The 22,207-nt window shown below is 43.5% G+C and overlaps 1 protein-coding gene across 1 annotated transcript in view; it reads right to left on the bottom strand.

Annotated features, from left to right (window-relative positions):
* Positions 1-22,207, bottom strand: part of LOC310965814 (inter-alpha-trypsin inhibitor heavy chain H3-like) — a gene marked incomplete at its 5' end in the record, with an annotated part of 55,818 nt that overhangs the window by 13,242 nt on the left and 20,369 nt on the right. The window contains 8 exons of the mRNA XM_083939567.1: positions 1,247-1,436; positions 8,142-8,263; positions 8,359-8,538; positions 8,671-8,852; positions 8,976-9,086; positions 9,175-9,343; positions 10,249-10,365; positions 10,521-10,649. Coding sequence (XP_083795693.1) covers positions 1,247-1,436; positions 8,142-8,263; positions 8,359-8,538; positions 8,671-8,852; positions 8,976-9,086; positions 9,175-9,343; positions 10,249-10,365; positions 10,521-10,649 — 1,200 coding nt within the window. The remainder of the gene's footprint in view (positions 1-1,246; positions 1,437-8,141; positions 8,264-8,358; positions 8,539-8,670; positions 8,853-8,975; positions 9,087-9,174; positions 9,344-10,248; positions 10,366-10,520; positions 10,650-22,207) is intronic.

Below are 22,207 nucleotides of genomic sequence, written 5' to 3' on the forward strand. Positions count from 1 at the left end.
TTCGGTTTATGCACCCAACTGGGACGATGAACAGTTTTTTACAAGGCTATTCGCCAAAATCTCAAATTATCATTATCATAGGCGGAGACTTCAACCTGGTGCAGGATGTGACCCTTGACAGATCTTCTCCTACACAGGTTACACTATCAAAATCAGCACACACAGTAAAAACATATGCATCACAGTTGGGAATTTCTGATCCCTGGAGGTTTAGAAACCCCCATGGGAAAGCTTTCTCTTTTTTTCCCATGTACACCACACATTCTCCTGAATTGATTTCTTTTTACTCGATAACCTCCTCGACTGCGCGAATGCATGTGAATATCACCGAATTGTCACTTCTGACCACGCTCCTACCACAGTTGACATTAGTTTTCCACGAGATACAATTCCACTTCCTGGAAGTCACCTGTTTTTACATGTCTTTATACTTCAATGAACTCCTCCTAGAGATTTAACACGATCGACTCCAAAATGAGATCAGAACCATCTAAACACATGTCTGTACGGTATGCACCTATAATTCACTGTATTACATTTTCCATCATTAAAGGACAGCTTTAGAGGATTGAACATTGGAGGTCAGTATCATGATAACAAAATTAGAAGGATGGATCAGAACTTCAGATAGTTTACCTGTTCCATGAAGCATGGAATCATAGTGAGTGAAGTCTGGAAGGGCTGGTCTTGATTGATCTGGAAAATAAACAGTCTCATTTACTTCTTCACCTGAAAAAAAAACAACTAGCTAGCACCCAACTCCAATCCCGAAAAGTCAGATAAAGAACAGACGGACAGAGATATGTGAGCAGAATCTCACAATCTTCCCAGAGCCCAAGACTAACTAAGACAGCACTACATTTATTATAGATAAAAAAGCTTTCACTAGTGCACTGTTAAACAGGACTGAATGACTGCCAAGGCACTGGCCTTCACCTGCTAACCTTAAGAAATAATTTTTATATTTTGGCTATGCTTCAATTGTATTAAAATTTCGCAACGATCTGTCATGTCAGATTGAACACTGCAGATGCGGGCTTTACCCGTTATCAAAGCATGCAGATGTGTCTGAACTGGATCAACAGTTGTGATAAAAGAGACATGTTGAAAAAACAGATGTCGTTCATTATTGATTTTGCATTGTGTTTGGGTTTTGTTCACATTCGTGTTGCTTACAAGTAAATCTGCTGTGTCCCCCAAGACCTTTCCCCATACTGCCTGTCAAGAAGGGTTGACCATGCGCTACAGGTGGTGGTGCTGGTGGATGCCATGCCGGTGCTGTTTCACCTTCTTTGGGTTTATTGAGCACATCTGTGTTCTCCCCCTGAGGCTTGGTAACCACCATGGATGTGAGTGGGGTTACAAAGCCGTACTTCAGCGACAGCTCCAAGGCCTCTTTCTTCACGTTCTCCTTCTCAGTTCCAGACAACAGCAGCCTGCGTCACATATTATGTACATTTGTTTTAAACACACACGTTGACATAACAGTAAAGTATGATGAAGTTCTTTAACAGCAAATATTTTCTTTTTATACTGCTTTTGTTGTGTTTGTAGGACTCAGATTTATGAAAATTGTGTCCATCCACCACAACGGCTTGAGAAATTTAGATCAAACTGTCAACTGTTACTGCATTGCCTATTTCTCGCTTAAAATGTTTTTTTTTTAGAAACAGATTTTTGTGAACTGTATAAAACCCTGTTTCCAAAAAACAGTATGGGCGCTGTGTAAAATATACTGTATATAGAAACGGATTATGATGATAGGCAAAACACTGAGATCTCAAATTTAATTGAAAATAGTAAAAAGGCAACATATTAAATGTTCAAACTAAAAAATGGCATCATTAAAAATTATATGCCCATTCTGAATTTGATGCCAGCAACACGTTTAAAAAAAGTTTGGACAGTGGCAACTAAAGACTGTAAAAGTTGTATAATGCTAAAAAAACAAACAAAAAAAAAACAGCTGGTGGAACATCACACAATTAATGAAGAGTAAATGGCAACAGGTTAGTAACATGACTGGGTATAAAAAAGAGCATCCATAAAGGCTAAGTCTGTCTTCACCACTCCTTGAAAGACTGGGCTGGCAAATAGTGCAACAGTTCAAGTTTAAATGAATTTGAGGGGGATTTCATCTTCTACAGTATATATACAGTATGTATACAGTGTATAGTGGCACTGTCGTTATTTGCTGCTCTGTGTGGCCTGAATTGCCCCCCGGGGACAAAAAAAGTTTTTTGAATTGAATTGAATACATTACATAATATCAATAAAACATTCAGAGAATCTAAATACCTGGTGACCTTTAGGCTCTCAGATGGCATTGCATTAAAACAGACCCAATTATGTAGTGGACATCATTGCATGGACTCAGGAACACTTCCAATAACCATTTTCTTGAACACAGTTTGCGGCTTCACCCACAAATGCAGGTTGTAACTCGACCATGCAAAGAGGAAACTCAAAAGCTAAAGATATTGTTACTCTTGATGATGTTGTGTTGTCCTCCAGCACCACAGTAAGGTATCTGGGTGTTATTTTTCAGGATATGTCCTTCGATTCTCACATAAAACTAACTGCATATAAGGACTGCATATTTTCACCTGCGTAATATTGCGAAAATTAGGAACATTGTGTTTCAGAAAGATGCAGACAAAGGCAAACTAGTCCATGCATTTGTTACTTCTAGGCTGGGCTATTGCAACTCTTTATTATCAGGCTGCTCCAATAAGTCTGTCTGTCTCGTGTACTAACTAAAACAAATCGAAGAGAACATATTTCTCCTGTATTAGCCTCTTTGCACTGGCTACCTGTAAAATCTAGAATAGAATTTAAAATCCTTCTCCTTACGTACAAAGCTCTTATTGGTCAGGCTCCGTCGTATCTTAAAGAGCTCATAGTACCATATTACCCGACTAGATCGCTGCGCTCTGAGAATGCAGGGCTACTCGTCGTTCCTAGAGTCTCCAAAAGTAGAATAGGAGGCAGAGCCTTCAGCGACCAAGCTCCTCTCCCCAGTGGAACCAACTCCCAAGTGTTATTCGGGAGGCAGACTATGTCCCCTTATTTAAAAGTAAACTTAAAACTTTCCTTTTTGATAAAGCTTAAGGCTCACGAGCCCTTAGCTAGGTTGTTATTTTTAAGCTGATTTTGTTCTGCTTAATTATGCTGCTATAGGCCTAGTCTGCTGGGGGATAATAGTTTTCCAGATACTCTGAGCTTCTCTTCTCTCTGTCTGTATCATTCATGTATCAATGCATGTTACTAATTCAACTTCTTCCCCGGAGTTGTTTCTGCTTTGTCGTCTCGCAGGTCTCTGCTGATCGTGGTGCTGCCTGTTGCCGTGGTCCTGCATGACGCTTCCTGCTACTCTTATAATCTATCACCTTAGCTGTGCTTGTTTCTACTATTCTGCTGTATTAACTGCCATAACATACAAGTCCTATTCACATTACTATAGATATTATTATAGTTACTGGAAGTGTGTCTGTATCTGTCTTTATGTCTGTCTTTGTCTCTCTGTGTCCACCTGTCTGTCTTTTCTCTCTTTCTCTCTTCTTTTCTTCCTCCCCAACCTGTCAAGACAAGTGAGTCTCTCCCTTCGTGTTTGTCTGCTGTTGCTGGTAGGCGTGGTCCCGCCCAGCTGTGGCTCATCAGCTCGTCAGCACTGGAGGGATAAAAAGCCGGATGTGGCTCACATTCGGCGCCAGACCGTTGTTGCATTTACGTGTTTCCCGAGTTCCCGTTATTTCCACCACCCATTTGTTTTTGTCTCCTGATCCCCGCGTTGGTTCTTCCTCGTCTCCACTTGGACCCTGTTTTCCCCATTCCCTGGATCCTGTTTGTTTCTCGTTTTTTCATTAAATATTTGTTTAAATCTTTCTCGGTGTTCGTGTCTGCATTTCGGTCCCGCTACTCGGAGTTATTCTCCGCACTGTTCATGACACCAAATCCAAAAACACTGCTGACTTCCCTGGACCAGAGTTAATTTAAGATGAACTGAGGGAAAGTGGAAAACTGTCCTGTGGTCCAATGAGTCAAAATCAGTGCACATGTTTTACATGTATTCTTCATTTTATATTACCACTGGAGAAACAGGTTGCAACTATGCAAGTCAGGTCCGGTGCAGGATGGGATCAGACCCCCGGTGCTGGGGTTTAGGCTGAGTGGTCGCGGGCTGTCAGCGTAGTAAGGGCACAAGTATAATAAGAACATGTCTGTAAGGATTTGGGAAAAGAGCTTGCATGTCTCCCGTGTGGATATTCACATTATGCCTGAGTACGACATAATACATGGTGTCAGAAGTGTCGAAGCCCGCCTCAGACGGAGTCGGCCGTTCGGAAGAAGTTGTCAGACGAAGTATAGAAATAAATAACCGCAACGGGCAAGTAACGTGAGTACCAGTCGGCGCTAAGCTAACGCTAGCCTGCAGTTAGAAACTGTGTTGAAGAGTGCCCGAACGTGACGTTACGGAGCAGCAAGTTGGAGTTGGCAGTACCAAGGGTATAAAGAGGAGGAACAATGGAATCACTATTCTCCATAAGCCCACCTGAAAACTTCGACTTCTCAGATTTTTCTAACTGGGCTAACTGGGTCCGCCAGTTTGAGAGATTCCGGATTGCAGCAGGATTGGATAGTAAGGAGACACACTAGGTTTAAGTGCTGCAGATAAATATATATATATTTTTAAATACAATATAATCTATGAAAGGGCTCGTTTCAAGTTGCCAAAAGTAAGGTGAATCAGCTGAATTCTTTATCTCTGCAGTTTATAAACTAGCAGAACACTGTCAATATGGCCCACTGCAGAATGAAATGATTAGAGACAGTTTAGTGGTGGGGATTAGACATCATGGCCTGTCAGAGAAGCTGCAGATGGACAGTGAGTTAACACTGGAAAAAGCAGTAATTGCAATAAGACAACATGAAGAAATTAAGAAACAGCAGCCCACTGTACGAGAGACAAACATCACAGGACAAATAGGGGCAAATGTAGATTTATTAAAATTCAAGGAAAAATACCACAAAGAAAACCAGACAAGAAAAACAGCCTATGGACAGGGTCAAAAGGATTTTCAAAAAGGACAGAAAAGTTGTGGAAGATGTGGAAAGGCCCGGCACACTCCCTAAACAACTGTGCTGCACGGAAAGCAGAGTGCAGGAAATGTCGAAAGAAAGGATATTTTGCAGCCGTTTGAAGATCAGGCAGAGTGCAGTTCTTGAGTAGGACTGTCTTTTCCTGGGGGCAATGTCCACAGTGGAGAAACCCAAACAATGGAAAAAGACACTGAAGGTGAATGGCCAGGACATTATCTTCAAACTGGATACAGGGGTGGATGTGACAGTCTTTTCCAGCTACCACCTACTCAAGAGAACGGCATGGCTCTCTCACTAGACCAACAAAACCACTGCTTGGGCCAAGCAGCAAACTGCTAAAGGTGAGAGGAAAGTTTGATGGGGTCATAGATTATAAAAACAGGACAATGACACAGCCAGTGTATGTGTTACAAAAGCTAGTTACTCCTTTGCTTGGTTTTCCAGCAATCTCAGCCCTACAGCTACTATATCTAGTGTTAGGGAATTGGAAACTGAAATTAAAAAAAACAATACCCCGAAGTCTTCACAGGATTAGGCTGCCTAAAAGTGAAGTATAGAATCAAGCTGAAGGAGGATGCCAAGCCCTACGTATTGTCACTACCACGGCGTGTGCCTCTTCCATTGTACAATAAAGGGAAAGTTGAGCTTGAGAGAATGGAAAATTTGGGAGTAATTATTCCCACTGAAGAGGCCACTGATTGGTGTGCAGGGATGGTTGTAGCACCAAAGCCCAGAGATATGATATGACCCATCTAAATGAATACATCTGCAGAGAGAGACAGATCTTGCCTGCTGTTGACGAAACCCTGGCCAAACTCTCAGGAGCAACAGTTTTAACAAAACTGGATGCCACATCCAGGATCAGTCCCGCTGACCACATTTATCATTCCTTTTGGAAGATACTGTTACAAGAGACTGTCGTTAGGGATTTCATCTGCACCCAAACACTTCCAAAAGCAGCCAACACAGATGTTGACAGGGCTGGAGGGAACTGTGTGCCATGCAGATGACATTCTTGTTTTTGGATCAACTCAGGAACAACACGACCACGGGCTAAACAAAGTGTTGGAGCGGCTTCAGAAGGAGGGGCTGATGCTCAACAATGACAAATGTCAGTTTACTGTGGATAAGGTCATGTTCCTAGGCCACATTGTCAGTGCACAGGGCACAGAAGCAGACCCAGGGAAGATCAAATCCATAAGGGAGATGCCAACGCCTGAAGATGCAGCAGATGTGAAATGGTTTGTGGGCATGATTAATTATGTGGGAAAGTTTTCTCCACGCATTGCAGAACTCACACAGCCATTACCAGAACTGCTCAAGACAGACACAGAGTGGGCATGGGGGAGCATGTGTCAGGAACTGAGCTTACCCACTGTTCTGGCACAGTACTGCCTGAACAGGGAGACAAAAGTTGCATCAGACGCTTCATTTCTAGGAGGAGTTTTGTAATTTATTATTTCATGCAGCATGTTGGATACGGAGCATAGATAAGCTCAGATAGAGAAGGAGGTGCTCGCACTGACCTGGGCCTGTGAACGTTTTCAGTCTTACCTAGTAGGGATGGACTTTCTCATTCAAACCGTTCACAAGCCTCCCATCTTTCTGCTGGGCAGCAGAGCACTTGACGACTTGCCACCTCGCATTCTGAGATTCAGGCTGCGACTGCTTCGCTTCACATACAAGATCGAACATGTGCCAGGAAAGAATCTAATCCCAGCTGATGCACTGTCCAGGTTGCCGATGCAAGCCCCACCCACAGCGGAGGACATGCGGCGAGAACAGGATCTGTTTGTTTCCATCAACCACATACTGGCAAGGAATTATCAGGAATCAAAAGAGAAACAAGCCGTTTGGTTTGACAAAAGACACAACACGAGGACAAGACAAGAGCTCAGACCAGGATAGAGGGTTTGGGTGAAGAGAACAAAAGAAACAGGAACTGTCAGTGGTCCAGCTCAGACACCAAGGTCCTATAACATAGACCTGCCCTTAGGAAGTCTTAGGAGAAACAGATCTAACATTAGGGTCATTCCAGAGACTCCCCGAGTGACTAATTCAGGCAGGACCACAAGACCACCAAACAGATTGAATTTATGAACACTAGTCTGTGGTTAGTTTTACAAAGCAGAATAAACCTTGCACAGCTTTGGGGACCCATGTAGTCCACCCTGACCCCTAGAGAGAAAAGACATTCAAGTTCTATAGTCTGTGTTTTGAAAAAAAGAAGGGGGAGCAGGGAGGAAAAGCTGGTAATGTGTATGTTTAGTAGCGCTGTTTACTATTCTTGTTTTTTGTTAACAAGTACACTATTGTCAAGTACATTCAAAACAAAAAGAAGCCCTTTTAAGACAGTCTGACACTCAGCTAAAAGGGGGAGATGTAGTATGGGAACAAGTATTATAAGAACATGTGTGTAAAGATTTGGGAGGGTAACATATAGAGGAGGAAACTGAAGTGAGAGCTAGAGAGTGTGTCAATAAAGTTTCTGAAAGAGCATGCATGTCTCCCGTGTGGATATTTACATTATGCCTGAGTACGACATAATACAGTCAGCTGCTGCAGAGTGTGTGTAGCAGAGGGACAGCATGCATAAACTCTGTGTTGTGGTGCAACAACAAAACCCTTTTCCCCTAGTGCTGATAATAATCCTAGAGGAAACACTGATATGTGAAATATACAGTGCTTTTAGCTAGTGATTTGCTAAAAGCTAGCTTTATTCTAGATATGATTGTAATTAATTTTACAGCATTATACCCACATGATGGCGGTCAATGATGTTCAGTCTCACTGTTTTGGGTGTTTTGGTTAAGCATGTGAGGATGCAACAGGGGGCTGAAGAGTTTTCTGAAAGTTAAACAGAGAACCCCTGTCTGTCAATTAATTGACAGAATACCAATCGATCAAGTCTTTTTTTCATTTTCTGTTCATTTTAGAAACTCAACAATTAATGGATTATGTAGAAATATGAAGGTTTCAGCCTTTTGTTAAATAATTGATCACAAACAAGACACAAACAAGAACAAAGACACCATACTCACTCTTTCTCCAGAAGCTGTTTGACTGTGAGGTAGGCCCAAACCCTCTGGATGTGCCTGTCAGACACTGTTCCAGAGGACTCCATGGTGGCGTTTTTGTCAGAAAACGTCACCCTTTTATTACTCTGTCACAGTCCAAATTCATTATTAAGTCAGTGAACACACTTTCACAAACCGTTTAGAAAATAACAGCTGGTGTGCAGTGTGCAGTGATCCTTACTGAAATAGCCACAACTTGTGGAGTGAAGGTTTCAATGTTGTTGTCAGTGATCTGACCGGCCACCACAATCTCAGAGCCGTTATAATACTGACTGAAGTTAGTCTGGGTTAGATTGGTCCCACCATTATAGATCATTATCACATCTATCAACAGAGGAGTGGCCACCTCTTCATAGAAACCCTGTTGACATACAGCACCGACAGTGTCGGAGTGTTTAATCTCTCCAGTCAGTCACGATCAATATTATATGGGAATGTAACAAATCACATGGTAAACAGAGGATTTATAATGTAAACAAGTGATTTTGAATACCTTCAGCTGTAAATCAGCGTCAGAGTCTTCATAAATTCGTCGTGCTACACCATCGTTCTGCAGCGACATCTTCTCAAGGAACTCAAAATTGACATCAAAACCAAACCCGAGACAGTAGAGTGGGAATTTGTCTCTGATAGCCCCTTTGACATTTGACTGTATTTGTTCCACATTTGTCACCCCTGCCAAGACAAAGACGTGGTTTCAAAAGACAAACTAAGCTTCAACAGGATTGTGTCATTACTCTTACATTAATTTCTAAAAGTATTTGCTCATGTTACTGTGGATGTGTGTTTTAATGTAACCTGAGGTTGGATCTCCATCAGTGAGCAGTATGAGGATAGACGCTGAACCCTCTCTGGGATGTTCATTCAGCATACGTGCTCCTGCCAACACTGCTCTGTTAATGTCTGTGGCTGAAATTGAATGACACAATCTTTCATTACTATCCTTCTACTGTCAAATGTTTGCATCCATTCATTAAATATTTATTAAAAACCTCACCTCCTCTTTCTTTAATATCCAGAGCAAATGTCTTGGCACTCTCCAGGTTTTGCTTGTTGGCCTGAACAAGTTCTCGTTTCCAGTGAGAAATGCTGTCATCAAAAGTGATAAGACCGAAGTGGTCATCCTCTGCCAGGTCGTTCAAGATGTGGATTAATGCTGTTCTGGTCTGGACAAAAACATCATTCACATATTAGAATTTTTTATTTAAGTACAAAACCATGTTATAATATTTGTATCACATTTTCCTAAATTGTGTAAAATTTAAAGGTTCTGTGTGTAACTTTTTACATGTATTAGTCATTTTGTATTTTCAATGGGCAAACAGGTTGTTAAAATGCTTAAAAAAAGACTTTCTCGTTGTCTATAACAGCCTGTGGATTGACTTCTATGTAAAATTTTGGCACAGATTTCCCGGGAAACTCTAAAGGAGTTTTGCTTGCTTCCTCGCCTCTCTTCACCTCGCCTTGCTATTGCGACCGAGTTGCCGTCTAGCAAAAAACTGCATGACTTACATCAGCTAATCCATCCAGACTCCAGGGGCTGGTATGGCTGGCTCGCCACTTGCAAATTACCTTATCAGCTAACGTTACGCAGCAACCAACACCAGATCCATGCAGCATAGCAAGTTACAGCTATCTGGCTAATGTGAGCTTGCTTGCTAATGTTAGCTCACCAAAACTCAAGCTGGTTGTGGATCGGCTGCACGGCTTAGATCTGGCATCAGTTGCTTTGTGGCGTTGACTGATTAAGTGATTTTCAAAAATCAAAGGTAGCATTATTGTAAATAAGATTGTAATTCATTTCACAACTTTGTACCAACATGATGATGGTCGATTATGTTCGGTCTCCCTGTTTTGGTTGGTACTCGCTCACAACTATTGACTGCTGACTGCCGTTCATTAACAGCTACTTGTGTACCTAAAAACAAGATTTTCTGAAAGTTACACAGAAACCCTTCAATAGAGCTTTCTGTAAAGTGAATCATGGACTAATTCATTGGCATTCATTCAAATCCCTCCAGTGTTACAGTAACAATTTGTCACAAACTGTCACACTCTTCAAATACTGTACCTGTTGCATTTTTCTGCCTTGCATTGAGCCACTTTGATCAATAATGAAGACGACATTTTTTGGTATGCGGGCAAGATGAGATGGAGCAAAGTGATGAACAAAGTACCCATTTGATGTCTTGAGGGAAGGAAGAAGAAAGTTTGAGTGGTTAAAAAAGGTTATTGAAAACACAGGGAAAGATAAAATATCCATTAAAGTAAGTATCATGTTATAACAATGCTAATAGACCTTTCAACATCAACAGCCTCACAGGAAATTAACTCTTGCTCTACCTTGATGTCTCCCAGTGAGGTGTCCCTCTTCACATCGTAAACAATAACCAGATCTCCATTCATACCCTGCTCTCCACAGCTGTCACACATTTTCTGTTGGTCCTCTGTCGGGTAGAAATACACCCACGCCTGGAAACAGGAATCAGGTTTTACAGATTGTAGACACAGAAGATGTTTTATTGGTCAAAAAGATTAATTATCTGCATTTCATTAAAATTTGATTAGATTTAACTTTATTGTATAGTCTAGTATAGTGAAAGACTGTAATGTGCATCAGAATAAGATATCAGTTGAGTTAAAGGTTAAATATGGAGAATGAGCAGAACACCGCCATCTAGTGTCTCAAGATCGTAGTCGCTTCAACAAAAAATAATTCTAGCAGTCAGGTTGCCAGGTTCATTGCCCAATAGCCTACAGGAGGCCGGAGTCTGTTTGAGTCAGTTTGACCCACCCCCCTCCGGCAAATCGCACCATGAAAACAAGTATTGCAGAGGAGTATGACTGACAGTTACCGTTAGCCGTTCAAATCAGTTGAACTTTGACCAAGTTGCCGCTGACCTTTCAAAAGCGCAACCAATAAGATAGAAGCTTTGAGTGTGACGTTTACGATTCCTAGGCAACCAGAGAGCGACATCAAGCCAGAGGATAGATGGAGGAAAAAATCATTGTATCCGAGTTTCCCGAACCATTTAACGTTACGTTCACGATCTCGAGAGAAAACGTAATGCTTCAAGGTTTTTACAAGCAGTCACACCAGGTTTATGAATACGCAGTTTACGAGCAAACGGTTGTTTTAATACTAATGTTGATTTAGCCGTTTAATGGGTCTCTGTGCCCAACCTTGCGGTGAGCCCAGCGCAAAACGCTTATCATGTGAAGGCTCCTTTAGCTTAACGATCAAGTAGAAATGTAGCCATTTGGGCGTGCATTTCGATGCCGTTGAACTCCTTTATGTCAGTCCATCGAGTGAATGCTTGGCCTATATTAACTCTGGTTTTTGCCTGTCTCCAGTCAATCAGCTGCTGGGACAAATAACACCGCTTTCGCTGAGGCTCAGAAGCAGCTGCAGGGATGGCAAACTCCATTTCACCCAGTACAGTAGCTGTGACGAACAATAGACAACCCAGGCAACCCGCAATGCCAGCCGCTATTGGCTGGTAAAATGTAAATAGAACATGACAGAAAGTCATTGTCAAACCAGTCAAAACATTTTTTAATATTTATTCAGACTGAATACATTTTATATTGAAAAGCTTTCATTTCCTTTCATTCTGTACTCCTCAAATACCCAGTGGATGTATTCTTTTTTTTTTTAAATATAGCTTTTAATAAAGATTCAAAATATTCAACCGTTAAAATACAGCATTTTGAATCCCTGCATGCTGTACCTGTTTGTCTGCATGTGTTCTGGTGATGGCATTGGCCAGGGCTTTCGTGCTTAGTCCTCCTTTGACCTCGATGAAATTGATTCCTGCTTTCTCATTAATGTACACATCAACCTGGCATTGAGAATAAATTAAAATAGTTAGAAGATCCAACCATGGAAGATGTTTTTACCCAAGCACTGGTTGACAACAGAACAGATAGATACAGGAAAGACACACCTTGAAGTCTTTGACAGGCTGCATGGGTCGAGCGTGGATTTGCAGCTCGTACTTGCCAAGCTTGCGTTTCAGCAGCTCCTCATATGTGAGTTCAAAGGTGACCTTTTTGTGGGCAGCCACGGTCACAGAGGTCTTAAATTCCTCCAGAGTTCTCCCCACAGAACTGCAACAGAGACAATAATCATTGCATTAAAACAGTCGTCCCCTTCTGGCCTTTGACCCCTTAAAATTAAACAATGTCACTTATGACCATCACAGGTTAGGACGTAACTAGGAGAGTAGTTCAACTAATAAGTGGGTTATACTTCTCAGATTTTTTCATTTTAATGTTTTTAGAGTGCAAGTAGTGGAAAAGGAAAGAACTGAAAGAACTGTCAATATATTGATCCGTTGGTCCATGTACCTGACAAGCCCAGCACTTTGACCCCGGGACACAGCGTCAGTGTACTGCTGCTGAGCCTTCTCTTTACCTTTCACAACACCATTGTACACTTGGCCATCTATAAACCTTAAGAAGATCAAGGAAAAGTATTTGTTTATATACATACCCATGATATATTTTCATGATTAATGCATAGTTTTTTATGTGCAAATTCCTGTAATTATTAGTTTTTGTTTCACACACATCCTGAATTTACTGATGAAGGCGTTCTTGGGAATCCGGACGAGGAATTCTATTTCATTTGAACCGTTCATACGATTGGCCACGCGGCTGGTGATGACAGTGGTTGCATAACGACTGGTCACTGTTGAGTTGATGTGAAAGCTGTAGATGTCCCAATCATCCTGAGCAAATACAAGAGGAGGCACATTACACAATAAAATAAATAGCTTGGTTAATCTCGTTGGCTGGCGACCAGATGACCAAAGATCAGTTGAAAGTGAAAAACCAAGTGTTGGTACTTGAAAAATACCGGAAAAATAACAAGCCCCTGCTCCGTCCAGAAAAGTGCACCTAGTAGAGCCCAGGTCTCTGCAGATGTGTCCCCTTCTCCCCTCCTTAACAGAGAAGAGCGGAATCTCACTCAGTTGTCCCACTGGGTAGAGCCCCTCGCAAGACTGTTTGCTTAATCCCACAGTCCTGGACAACAGCGTTCATCAGTACTCGGGCTTCTGTTTGTATGTGATGTTTGTGTTTTAGTACAGCACCCTCACTGACTAGTTACAATTCAGGCAGAGAGTGGTACTGCAGCACGAGAGATGGTAATAGCAGGCTTTCAAAACAAAAACCACAACATGAGGAGAAAGCTGCTAATATCAGGAAGACACCACAAATGCTGTTTGTGAAGAAAATATCACTCTGACTTTACTGCACCTCTCTGTCTATTTCACATTAATGAGAAACACAGAGGTAAAAAATGGAACGTGTACTAGTTGGTGGATAATGTGTTTGGTGAATAACAGTAGATGATTGTACAGATTAAGAAACAGTGATGAGTCTAATTTTATCGGTACATTGGGTCAGTTATTAACAACATAATTTTTTGACTCTATACATCTGTTTTTCTTCTGCAACCACAAGAGACAGACAGATTCACACATGAACGCTTGCATGCACACACGACCAAACACATGATCTGAGATAAATAACAACATGAGTTATATATATATATTACATTTACATATATGCATGGGGTATCAGGACATTGCAGTTGTCTTTCAATAATAATTTAGAGTTGTACTGTAACGTAAAACAAACCGAAATATAAAGTCTTAATCCTAAAATTGAATGCAGTAACTTTGACCCCACAACAAACATCATACTGTATGTCTGTTAATTAATCAGCAGTTAGATATAAATATGATCAACAAATAATTTTCCTTGCAGTGTGGTGTTCTGTCCTTTAACTTTTGTGACCATACCTTGTTTGGTATTGTGGTAGCCAAAGCCAGCAGCAGCCCAAAGAGGGTGATTTGCACCAAAGCTTTCTCCATGATGGCTCCCACCCGAGTACAACCCAGGCAGCTGAACCTGCCTTTTAAACTCAAACAGACAAGGACAACACAGATGTGTACATGCATGTCAAAGGGCAAACTCCTCTTTCTCTCTCTCCTGTTTCAAAACCTCACTCACCTGCACATCCACACACAAAAACTGATTACCAGGGTAAAGGAAGCAAAGAAGGATGCAAATTCATTGCAGGTCTTAGCTGAGAGAAGGGTTTGTTTGCCAGTGGACAGTAGCAAACAGGGAGCACACAATATTATTGTTTGTTGGTTTTTAAGATTTTAGGGGGGCTTTTTGTGGCTTTATTAGATAGTAGACAGACAGGAAAGCAGGGAGAGAGAGGATGACTTGCAAAGTCGTCACTGCCGTCTCATTATGCAAGTAATAGCAGAGAAAATCAGATAACATATTTTTCAGTAAAAGTAAATTCAATGCCAGATCTAGCACACGACAGGTAGACCAACTAACTTTTTTATTCATCAGTTGTGAGCCCATTCCCAGCCACACAAGTATAAGCCCAGCTGAATCTGCGATTCAATGGTGCTGACGTGGTGACCTGTCAAACTGTTGTGGGCAAAGTTATTAAAATTTTAGTGTCACAATGTCTGGCAAATACAATGGAGATCAAAATTAGAGTTATTTATATTACTATTATTTATTCTGAAATACTATTATTTTGTATTGTTCAGATTTTGATAGAATATCAGCTTTGTCTATACCACTACTGTACTAGAATGTTTTTTTTAAATAACCAAGGTTGTTCAAAGTATGTGATTTCAAGAATATTGAAACTTTGCAACGACATACCCTCTTCCCTTTTTCTCCAAAGTGTCAGGCCTGGCGAAATGAGGACTCAGATGCAGTCAGAGAACGAGTATGACAGGCTTTTATTCTCGGGGTCGAATAATCGAGACAGGACGTCCGGTTTAACGTTCCGGGACCCCGGCCTGTAAGAAAGGGAAAAGGAAAAGCGGTTAAAGAATAGAGCCCACCTGGCCTGGCGAGAGTTCAATCTCTTAGCTTTTCCGATATATTCCAGATTTTTATGATCGGTCCAGACAATGAATGGATGTTCGGCCCCCTCCAGCCAATGCCTCCACTCCTCTAAGGCGAGTTTGACCGCCAACAGCTCCCGATTGCCGACATCATAGTTTCTTTCCGCCTTGGACAGCCGCCGCGACAGAAAGGCGCAGGGATGCATCTTGCCATCTCGTTCGGAACGTTGAGACAGGACCCTACCTACTCCTTCATTGGAAGCATCGACCTCCACCACGAATTGGCGCTGTGGATCTGGCATGATGAGAATGGGAGCTGAGGTGAAACGGTGCTTGAGAGTCTGGAATGCCTTCTCAGCCTCGGGCGACCAGTGGAACTGCACCTGTGTGGAGGTAAGAGCATGGAGAGGGGCAAAAGTTAGCAAACCCCAGGAATTGCTGAACCTTCTTGCGGCTGTCGGGTGTAGGCCAATCTTCCACAGCGCTAACTTTAGCCGGATCCATCTGTACTCTTCCAGGAGCTACAATGAAGCCCAGGAAGGAGACAGTGTCGGCATGAAACACACTCTTCTCGGCTTTGACATACAAGTCGTTGTCTAACAGTCTCTTTAAAACTTGGTTTACGTGGTCTTGGTGTGTGTCAAGGTCAGGTGAGTAGATCAAGATGTCGTCAAGGTAAACATACACAAACTGGTCAAGAAAGTCTCGTAGTACGTCGTTGATCATGGCTTGAAACACTGCGGGGGCATTGGTGAGACCGAAAGGCATAACTCGGTACTCGTAGTGGCCACTTGGCGTGTTAAATCCAGTCTTCCACTCATCGCCCTCCTTTATACGAATCAAGTGATGGGCATTTCTGAGATCAAGTTTGGTAAATACTTTGGCCTGTTGTATCTGATCAAACACAGAGGACATGAGGGGGAGAGGATAGCGGTTCTTGATTGTGATTTCGTTTAGTGGACTGTAGTCTATGCAGGGTCTTAGCGACCCCACAAAGAAAAACCCAGCCCCTGCTGGTGAGGATGAGGGTCGAATCAGGCACGCTTTCAGTGACGCCGTGATGTATTCTTTCATGGCCTCCCTCTCACGTCCCGAAACGGAGTACAGACGCCCCTTGGGAATGGTGGAACCGGGAATTAGGTCGATGGCACAATCGTATGGGCGATGAGGTGGTAAAGACAGGGCCTTGGTTTTGCTGAAGACTGTTCTGAGGTGATGGTAGCAGGAGGGAACCGAGCTCAGGTCCTGGTATTCGGCGTCTGTGGCAGGGTTGGCAGAAAACAGGTTAATCTCTGTGACTTCTTCTTCCTCAGTTACCGGGGAAATACAGTTCTTAGCGCAGTCTGTTGCCCATTTTCTGACCTTTCCCGTTCTCCAGTCTATGTGGGGGTTGTGCAAAAACAGCCAAGGTTGTCCCAAAATCAATGAATGAGAGGAGGAGGTGAACAGATAGAAACGAATAGTTTCATGGTGATGATCAATGTACATCTGAGTGGGTTCGCTGATGTGCGTAATAGCAAATAGTTCCTTTCCATTTAGGCAGCTGGCCTTGATGGGTTTGGCTAGCGGCTCAGAATTGAGCCCCAACCTTTTGGCTAATCCCCAGTCCATCAGGCTCTCGTCCGCCCCAGAGTCTATTAACCCCTCCAAATCTGTAGCTGTGTGATGCATTATCGTAACTTTGGTGAGTGTGCGTGGCACAGAGCTAGAACCTTTAACATGACTCACCGTCTTGGATTTCTTGGCTGGGCATGATAAGACAAGATGGCCGACCTCTCCGCAGTAGAAACATCTTCCCTCCAGCTGCCGCTTCTTCCGCTCCTCCGGTGTCAGCCGAGCTCTTCCCAGCTGCATGGGCTCCACCTCTCGATCGGTGCTGGGTTGGGAAGGGGGATCGGACGGTGAATGAAGTTCCAGCGGGCAGCTCGCGGAAGGCGAGCGCATTGTCCTCTCTGCAGCTGCCGGTCTTCCGCCTCGCTGCCGCCGAAGCTGGGTAAGCCGGTTGTCCGTCCGGATAGCCAGCGTGATGAGGGAATCCACGTCGGGAGGTAAGTCCAGAGGGACGAGGAGATCTTGTATCGGGGCTGCCAGCCCCTTCAGGAACACATCTTATAAGGCTGTGTGGTTCCATCCGCTCTCCACTGCCAGGGTGCGAAACCGGATGGCGTAGTCGCACACGGAACCCCGGATGGCGTAGTCGCACACGGAACCGCTGCCTTGCTTCAGACTGCTCAGTTCCTGTGCTTTCTCTCGGTCAGTGGTGACAGGGTCAAATGTCTTGGTTAATGCTGTCTGGAAATCTATGAGAGAATAGCATATGGCTGAACCGCGACTCCATTCAGCTGAAGCCCAGGCTTTGGCCCTACCGGTCAGATGGGATATCATAAATGCAATCTGGGATCGTTCGGTGGGAAAAACATGGGGTGCTAGTTCGAAATGGATTGAACAGTCAATCAAAAATACCTGGAGGGGCCAACTTACAACCGGCTCCTTGGATGGGCGTGGCCGGAGTTGGTGCAGCATTTGTGGTAGGAAGCGGAGCTGTAGGTCTCTGTTGCGGGAACTGCCCTAGTAGGTCTTGGAGCTGGGAGGATAGGTGGCCCATTTGCGCAGCCATCGCCGTCTGGAACTCCTCTTGACGGCCGAGACGCGCCTCCTGAGTCCGCACTACCTCCAACACCCGTTCTGCCTCTGCTGAGTCCATACTGGCCAGAGTATACTGTCAGGCCTGGCGAAATGAGGACTCAGATGCAGTCAGAGAACGAGTATCACAGGCTTTTATTCTGTAGCACTTGTATCTCCTTCAGAGGAAGTGACAACAAAACGGCTATAAAACTCTACCTCGTCAACTGACAGAGGGCAGACAAGAAAACAATGAAACAGGGCTAGAAACTGAAAATCGCTCCCGAAGGAGGTGAAACCAAAAACTCTACACTGGTCTAATAATGAATAAACTAAGAAACGTTACACCAACAGAAAATCACTCTCGAGGAGGAAAAGGACAAAAGGCTATTAAATTATCTACTCTACACTGTGCTGAGAATAATTACAAAATCAAAGCGCTCCACAAGGAGGGAGGAACAAAACAAAAAGCTATGGCTTTCTAGAAAACAAAAGGGTTCACAACTAACCAAAAAACTTTATCAAAAATCAAAATCACTCTTCTTCAGAGGTATACATGGAAACAGAAAAACAAGCAAGGCAATACTTATCAATATACAAAGGCAACTCTGTGGCAAGGCTGTGAAATGCTGGAGCTTCATGACAAGACGAAATACTCTGGCGACGTGACAGGGGAAGACAAGGACAATATATACACCAGGGAAGGGAGCACAGGTGGAAACAATCAGGGATTAGGGAAGACACCAGACCGGTGACACAAGAGGAAGGGCAAGTGACCTGAAACGAGAGGAGAGTTACTTTTCAAAATAAAACCATGAAATTCACAAGACAAAAAGCCCAAGACAGGACATTCCTCACCGCGGTGTGACACAAAGACAAGAGATCAGTTTTCATATACATTCATATGTTAAAATAATCATTCTTTAATAGTAGTCTAAATATACTTTGATAATGTGTTAAAATAAAATCCTCAATGACAATATACAGTATGACTGAATGATACATGCACAGACTAGGACAAACTTAAAATATAATCTTTAGTTGGATCCTTAATCAGGTTAAATATATATATTAAATATCATCTTGATCATAGAATGACCTGTGTTGTTCAAAACAACACAGATTTCTTTACAGATGAATAAATACACATGATAACTGTTTATTTTTTAAGAACATATTAAAGGGGTGTCTCTGGTCTTCTTATCTGATCAGCTCTGTGGGTTTCTCAGAGTCGTAAAAACTATCAGGTTTCTGTGAGGAAATGCGAGGGTTAGAGTCAGGGTGTAAATTTATCTCTTGAGAAAGTCTTTTCTCCATTAGTTAACGGATAAATTTCACTTTTTGACAGTGTCTGTTTGTCTAAAATAAATACTGTAAGTCTTACATGGTTCTTTATTTAATGACCTTGACGTCATTTTTTCTCTTCAATGAGTGTCAGGTTCCTCCAAAAGGTCAAAACGTCCTGAGAGTGGAGAAGCAGTGATAAGTAGAGATAAGGCAAAGACAGGCCAGAGAGAGAGAGAGAGAGATGAGATGTCTGATAAGGCATCAGGGATTTCTGATCAGACTGGCATCTAGGGTCGTCATCAGATAATGTGTCCCCATACTTTTGATGACGACCTATAAGGGTTTCCTACATTATTATTATTATCATTATGATCATCATCATCATTATTATTATTAGGACACTGTGTGTGTGTGTGTCCCTGTCTGTGTGTGTGTGTGTGTGTGTGTGTGTGTGTGTGTGTGTGTGTGGTGGTGTGCCCAGCCAGGGCAGAGACAGGTGAAAAATAGAGATCATAAAAACAAACACTTTGGGTTTTTTTTTCAAATAAAACATATATTTTTTTTTTATTTCATGCTTGTTTTATTCCTACACGGAAACACACCACTTATCATCAATATCGGCAGCAGAATCAGCAGGAGCTTGAACGTCAGTCAGTCCGCTTCAGGTCAGCGGCAGCAGCGCACACAGGGCAGCAGGGAAGCGAGCAGCTTTTGCAGATGTGTTTTCTACAGCCACAGCACTTTGTGTGGGTTTTGCTGTCTTTTTTCAGTGGGCAAATCTGACACCTCTTCATCTCACTCGCAATGATCTGGCGACCTTTCTCAGCTGCTCGTCAGATCACAAAAGGCGAGAGGGAAGAGAGGAGGGACTGACAGAACCGACTCTTGACGGTACGGTGGGGCGAGGTACAGCGTACTGGTGGATACTGGTTTCAGCTGGGAGACGTGGAATGTCGGATGGATCCTGAGGGACGCTGGGAGCTCCAGACGGATAGCACTGGGGTTGACAATGGCCTCAACCTCAAAAGAGACCAATGAAACGGGAAGCGAGTTTCCTGGAAGCGACATTCAGGGGAATGTCGTGAGAGTTCAATCACACCTTCTGACCTGGTCTGTACTTGTGAGCAGGGATGCGATGGCGGGGTGACAGGAAAGACGAGAAGAGTGCCCCCACTTGAGCACCTGGGAGCGAACACTGGCAGGAACAAACAGACGTAGCCTGAACGTAGCCCCGGTGGACCAACCCCGGGTTCGGGGTCAGTCCCTTGACTCGATCTCCCAGGTTAATGCCGCCATAACACAAGATGCGGGAATGATGTGATCCGAACCGGTCTCTTCCTCCTCTGCAGGTCCAAACTGACGAGAGAGAGCGTCCGGCTTAATATTCTTGCTGCCAGGAATGTAGGTTAAAGAAAAATTAAAGCGGCCAAAAAACAATGGGAATTAAGTCTTTTCACTGCCTGGTTGTAAGCCAAGTTCTTGTGCTCAGTCCAGACCACGAACGGAATCTCTGCCCCCTCTCACCAGTGTCGCCACTCCTCCAATGCTAGCTTGACCGCTAGCAGTTCACGGTTCCCTACGTCATAGTTCCTCTCAGCGGGAGACAGCTTCTTGGAGGAAAACACGCACGGTTGAACTTTGTTGTCTGAAACTGACCGCTGGGACAAAACCGCCCCCAATCCCAGATCCGAGGCATCCACCTCCACAATGACCTGAAGACGAGATACATTTCTTTAGGGTCAGAAACGCATCTTTGGCGGCTGAAGACCAGACAAAGGGAATTGTGGGGGACGTCAACCTGGTCATAGGCGACACTGTGAGAAATAACCAAAGATGACCTACCTTATTTATCTATGATTGTAAATCCTTGATTAGCATAACAGTCAAGCTGAGAATGAGTGCTGGGGGATTGTGGATAGGAGTCACATGGGGATTGCAAATGGTGACAAAAGGGGGGTCGTAAATACTGATAACTTCCACGGGGGCCATAAACATGGGGTAGTGTGTTTTTGTTTATTCTAATGTCATTGTGTTTGTAAGAGGCTTTGATCTGACTTGTATATCTGCTGAAGAAATTTGGGGACAGGCAGAGATGGTAGGACACCCGGTGTTGGTAGGACCGCTCTCCTGTCTGCAGCAGTATTTAGTAAAGATATGATTTGAGAAACACTGAGGACTCCAGAGAATTTCTTTCACAACACTACCTGGCTGTAGTTTTGGATAAAGCGACCGTAAAAATTGGCGAAACCCCAAAAACGCTGTAGTTGCTTCCTGGAGGTAGGCGTCGGCCATTCTGTCATCGCCGTAACCTTCGCAGGATCCGCTTTCTCCGCTTTGACGAACAGGCGATTCTCCTGAAGACGCTGGAGAACCTGGCGGACGTGAACCACATGTTCGGACAAGTCTTTTGAAAAAATCAAGATATTATCCAGGTACACGAAGGCCGAACGATTCAGCATATCACGGAGAACGTCGTTAACTAAAGCCTGAAAGACAGTTAAACCAAACGGCATAACAAGATACTCAAAGCGTCGGAGTGGAATGTTGAAGGCGGTCTTCCATTCGTCCCCCTCCTTTACCCTCACAAGATGATACGCGTTGCGGAGATCTAACTTGGAGAAAACTGTTGCCCCATGCAACGGCTCGAACGCGGAATTGATCAAAGGGAGGGGGTACTTGTTCTTGACCGTGATGTTGTTAAGACCACGGCAATCAATACAGGGACGTAGCGACTTGTCCTTCTTGGCCACGAAGAAAAACCCTGCTCCCAGAGGGGAGGAAGAAGGACGAATGATCCCTGATTTAAGTGAGTCATTGATGTATGTTTCCATAGCCTCACGTTCGGGCCCTGACAGGTTATATAGACGACTAGTAGGAAAAGTAGACGCGGGCAACAACTCAATGTGGCACTCATAAGGACGGTGAGGTGGTAGGAATAACGCCTTAGCCTTGCTAAATACTTTGACGAGATCAAGGTAAACTGGTGGCACGGAAGACAAATCTGGAGGTTCTGGTAATGAGGGTTTGGGGTCACTGGGGCATCTAGGAGGAGCTGAACGAAGGCAGGAAGAATGGCAATTGCTGCTCCAACTCACAACCCTGCCAGTTACCCAGTCAATAACCGGGTTGTGAGTGATAAGCCAGGGGAGACCAAGAACCACAGGAGCATTAGTGGACGGCATAATGTGAAAAGCAATAGACTCAGAATGGTTACCAGCAAGGGACATAGTT

This window comes from Echiichthys vipera (genome assembly GCF_963691815.1).
Source record: "Echiichthys vipera genome assembly, chromosome: X".
Lineage (NCBI taxonomy): Eukaryota > Metazoa > Chordata > Actinopteri > Perciformes > Trachinidae > Echiichthys > Echiichthys vipera.